The sequence below is a fragment of the Pangasianodon hypophthalmus genome, chromosome 4, assembly GCF_027358585.1.
Source record: "Pangasianodon hypophthalmus isolate fPanHyp1 chromosome 4, fPanHyp1.pri, whole genome shotgun sequence".
NCBI classification, from domain to species: Eukaryota; Metazoa; Chordata; class Actinopteri; order Siluriformes; family Pangasiidae; genus Pangasianodon; species Pangasianodon hypophthalmus.
Window position 1 is genome coordinate 4067973 of NC_069713.1, and position 4345 is coordinate 4072317.

The 4345-nt window shown below is 37.9% G+C and overlaps 1 protein-coding gene across 1 annotated transcript in view; it reads left to right on the forward strand.

Moving 5' to 3' along the window:
- The first annotated feature begins 502 nt into the window (after positions 1–502).
- wdr97 (WD repeat domain 97) overlaps positions 503–4345 on the forward strand; it is a 10368-nt gene continuing 6525 nt past the window's right edge. The window contains exons 1-6 of the mRNA XM_053233340.1: positions 503–582; positions 776–931; positions 1091–1237; positions 2068–2220; positions 3882–4016; positions 4137–4274. Coding sequence (XP_053089315.1) covers positions 3921–4016; positions 4137–4274 — 234 coding nt within the window. The 5' untranslated portion in view covers positions 503–582; positions 776–931; positions 1091–1237; positions 2068–2220; positions 3882–3920. The remainder of the gene's footprint in view (positions 583–775; positions 932–1090; positions 1238–2067; positions 2221–3881; positions 4017–4136; positions 4275–4345) is intronic.

Consider the following 4345-nt stretch of genomic DNA (forward strand, 5'->3'; position numbering starts at 1 on the left):
AACACAAAACTTGTGGAAGGTGCTGGAAACCTTTGGGTTCAACCCAGGCTTTATAGCCATGATCAAGAGTTTTACAGTGAAATTGAGAGTGTACTGTGTTCACTGTTATGTTTAGCCTAATTTAAAAGCCTTTTTAAAAAACATTTACTTATTTATTGAGTCACCCTGATCTTATTGTGTAAATAAAGGATTGTAAAAGTCAAAAGTCTGTCTCTCTCTCTCTCTCTCTCTCTCTCTCTCTCTCTTTCCCCCCGTCTGTAGCTGCTGTGTAACGAGGATCTGTATGAGCCTGTTCCTGATCTGCCCATCGCTTGCACTATTAGCAGGTCCTGTAAACAGCGGCACACACACACACACACACACACACACAGATTACAGATTACAGATTTCAATTCTATCCTTATACAGTATATAAGATCTAAAGAAGATGATAAAAAAAACATGTGCACACACACACACACACACTCTCACACACACACACACACACACACTTATGCAACTCTTTACTTAAACAGCAGGGCTGAGAGCTCCCGCATCAGTGATGCAGAATATCCCAAGAAACAGGAGCAGACCAAAGACTCAGTGAGTCTGCACTGTGTGTGTGTGTGTGTGTGTGTGTGTGTGTGTGTGTGTGTCCAGTGCATTCAGACTGTATGTGTGTTATTGCTGATCTGTCAGCTGTTTATTTTTCTGTATCTATTCACGACAGAGTTATTGTGTGTATGCATTTATCCTCACCTGTGTGTGTGTGTGTGTGTGTGTGTGTGTGTGTGAGGAGTTGGAGTGTCTGCTGGAGCGAAATCGAGACCTGTGTTCACTTCAGAGCAGAGAAACACACAGCAGGAGGAAACCGAGCAGCACTCCACACACCAAGAGAGAGGCTTTTAAGCGCTATATACAGCTCCTGTACAATCCACCACTACAGATTAGTGTAGGACACAAACACACACACACACACACACACACACTTCCATACAACACACAACCTCTGTACAATCACATCATCACACACACACAACATATAATCCATGATAATGTATTGATTAATTAATATAACGTGCAAGCCTTTACTGTGGTGTGTTTTGTGTAGTTCCCGGATGAAGATGACTTCGACCTGCACGCTGCTCTCTTTCCTCCGAAACCATCCGAACTGCGACCTTTGACCCCTCCAACACTGCGTGAGGGCTTCTTTCCAAACCGGAGCCTGGCCAAGAAACCTGACGCAGCACACACGCAGGTTACACACCTCACACACCTCACACACACAGTCGGTTTTATGAGTTTTCACACAGAGCGCATGTAACACTGTATGTGCATTATACTGTATTTAATATACTGATTTATACCACAGTGCTGGTGAATTCTGGATTCTGATTGGTCAGAAGGTGTTGATTAGTTCTCTAGAACAGCAGCTCTGACAGCAGTGCAGGTTTATATTAATGCGCTCGTAATAATAGTTATCGTTTCTATAGTAACAGCTCATTACAGGGACCTGGGATTAGGAGGAGATGTTTATTTAACATTTATGGAAGGAGTCTCCAGTTTCAGCGCTTGTAAGAGTCAGAGGTAAAGCTGTAAGTTTAAGTTTTCCGTCATCTTCAGGACAGAAGAGTTTACGCTTTGCGGTTTCTCGGTAAAATGACCACCTGTGACTTTTTTTTTTTTTTATCTTATTGACTTTAAGAGAGAGAAAAAAGAGAGACTGGGACTCTTTCCAGCTGCTGTAACGTAAATGTAACTATAAAAGGATAAAAAGTATGATGTGTCGTTCTTTAATAAATAAAACATTTTAATCGTTGGCAGATTGCCGTGGTATAAAAGGAATAAAACACTTCGGGGTGTGTTGTGCGAACACATCACCCTATCACTGATTAGTTTCCTCTAACAGCACGACACAGAGTGGTTTATTCCTTATTCATTCACTTTTATTTAATTTTCTAGAGACGTGAAATTCAGGTTGTTGGTTCCCATCATTATATATATATTTATATATTTATACACACACGCATCATTCATTTCATTCCTTCATGTATTCATGGAATCTCCACTCTGATGCTGATGGAGCAGGAAGGCGTGCCGTCGCGCCCCCCTACTGCCTCGCTCGGCTTCGTCCCGAATTCAGTGCTGGTGGGGCAGATTTGGCCTGACGAGGTGGTGCAGAACGCTGTTCCCTCGACACCGTGGACACTCTGGGACGGATACACACACGACTCGGAGGAGGTGAGCGACGATAACCGTCCAGCTGACGGAGAAATAAATTCATGCTGCAACACAAGCTATGAAAATAAAGGGTGCACTGCAAAAACTCCTCATCTAGTCAAGACTTACAATCTTATTTCTAGCCAGAAAATCTTACTGATCTCATTTTTAAGAATAAAATACTATGTAAGAGCAGATTGTGTAAGATTATTAAGATTGTTTTAAGATGATTTATCTTATTATTATTTTTTTACTTAGTTAGCAAAGCTTAAAGTTAGTTATTGTACCTGCAAATTCAGCTTATTTACCATCACAGGCATCCTCTGAGGCCGGCCTTGTATCTTTTAAGACTTTGTTTTAGCTGTAATAACTGGTTTTATTAGTATTATTTATTCCAAATGCTTGTTTTATGTCAACGCCAACACATTTATTTACAACCTAACAACAAATGTTACAAGATTCTGCAGTATGAAGTCACCACACTCTTTCCAATTATTCAGTATGCTTTTTAATTTCCAGTTTTAAGTGCAACGACATCTTCCAGATTATATTTTGTCAGTACATACACACTGTTTTTGAAACTGACTGGATAATATGAGGATCGAGGAGCTTTTCAGCATCTATAAACTCTGTTGCCTGGTATTTTGAGAAGCAGAAAGTAATGATTTTGCTTTGTTTTTACACGGTAGCTACTGTGTGTTACAAGAGTCTTCATTTGAATAAATAATTGTTGACAGTATGGAAGCGTGATCTTGATTTTAATCGTCTTGTTTTAAGTTTAAATGCTTTGTCTCATTTTAAGTCAGAATATATATATAATGATGACAATTCTTAAATTAAGAGGAATTATCTTGTTTAGTAGCTTTGGTTTTAGAAATTTTCACACAAATTTCTAAAACACAGATAAGCAAACTGTTAATTAAAAGCAAAAATGAATTAAAAAGCTAGTTTTGAGTTAATTAGATTAAATACACTGCTTGGAATAAGTGCTTTAATGCTTATTTTGAGATATTTTGTTCTTTTCTAAAGCCTAGATATGTTTTCTTATTTTAAGAAATCTTATCAAGTGTGATTATCTTACTGCACTGGCAGATGGTGTGAAAGGTATTTCAAATATGGAGGTGCAAATAATTCTTCCTGTAACTGATTTATATTCAGTCAGTAGTTATATGTGGTGCAGCAAGAAAACACACTTTTTTAAAATAAGAAATTAATAATAAATAAACAGTAACTTCATTTAAATATGTAGCTACAAATAGACTTGCTCAGAATTTTTTTTTATATCTTTTAAAAATATTTTTAAGATGATGAAATAACAACAAACTACAGTCTATCATTAATCTATTCATTTACAGATCATTTTATGCTACAATTTTTTTTGTCTTTTTTTATTTTTCATTTTTGTTTTTTTACAAAATTATAGACACAGAGCAGAATAAGTATAAGGCAATGACGGAGTTGATTTATAAACTAATTTAGAAAAATAAGAAATAATAATATAAAATACAGGTATAAATTATTTTGTGGGACGTTTTTGTTGTATTTATTTATTTAGATATATTCAGCACATCACAAACTAATTTAGTAAACAAAGCAAAAATAAAATAAGGAAAAAATAAGGAAATATCGTGAAATGTATTCAAATGTAAGTAAATCAATCAATAAATCAATACTCTGTGCAGGAATATAGTCTTGCAGTGGAGGAAGACTTCAACTCCTTCATGTACCTCCTAGAAACATCACCCAAAGCCCCGCCCCCTCCCGTGACTCCGCCCCCAGAGGAACCCTTGCCAGAAAAACCAAAATTCACACAGAAGGTGTGTGTTACACGTTCTTGTGTGTATATATGTGTATATATCTTGTGTGTGTAATTATGTTTGTGTATTATGTTAAGCTTTTACCTGCGATTAATTTTCCTGTTAATGGACTTTTAACAGCGACTGAGGCCCCTCCCTCCTATTAAACCAACTCCGCCCCCAGCACCGCCCCCTCCTGTACGCACGCCACAGCTGCCCGACTTCCTCAAACAGTTCCTGCACGAGGAGTGGTTCCACACCATGTACCCCGACCCGGGGGTGAGTCTCACACACACACACACACACACACACACACACACACACTTCACACACACTTCACACACACACAC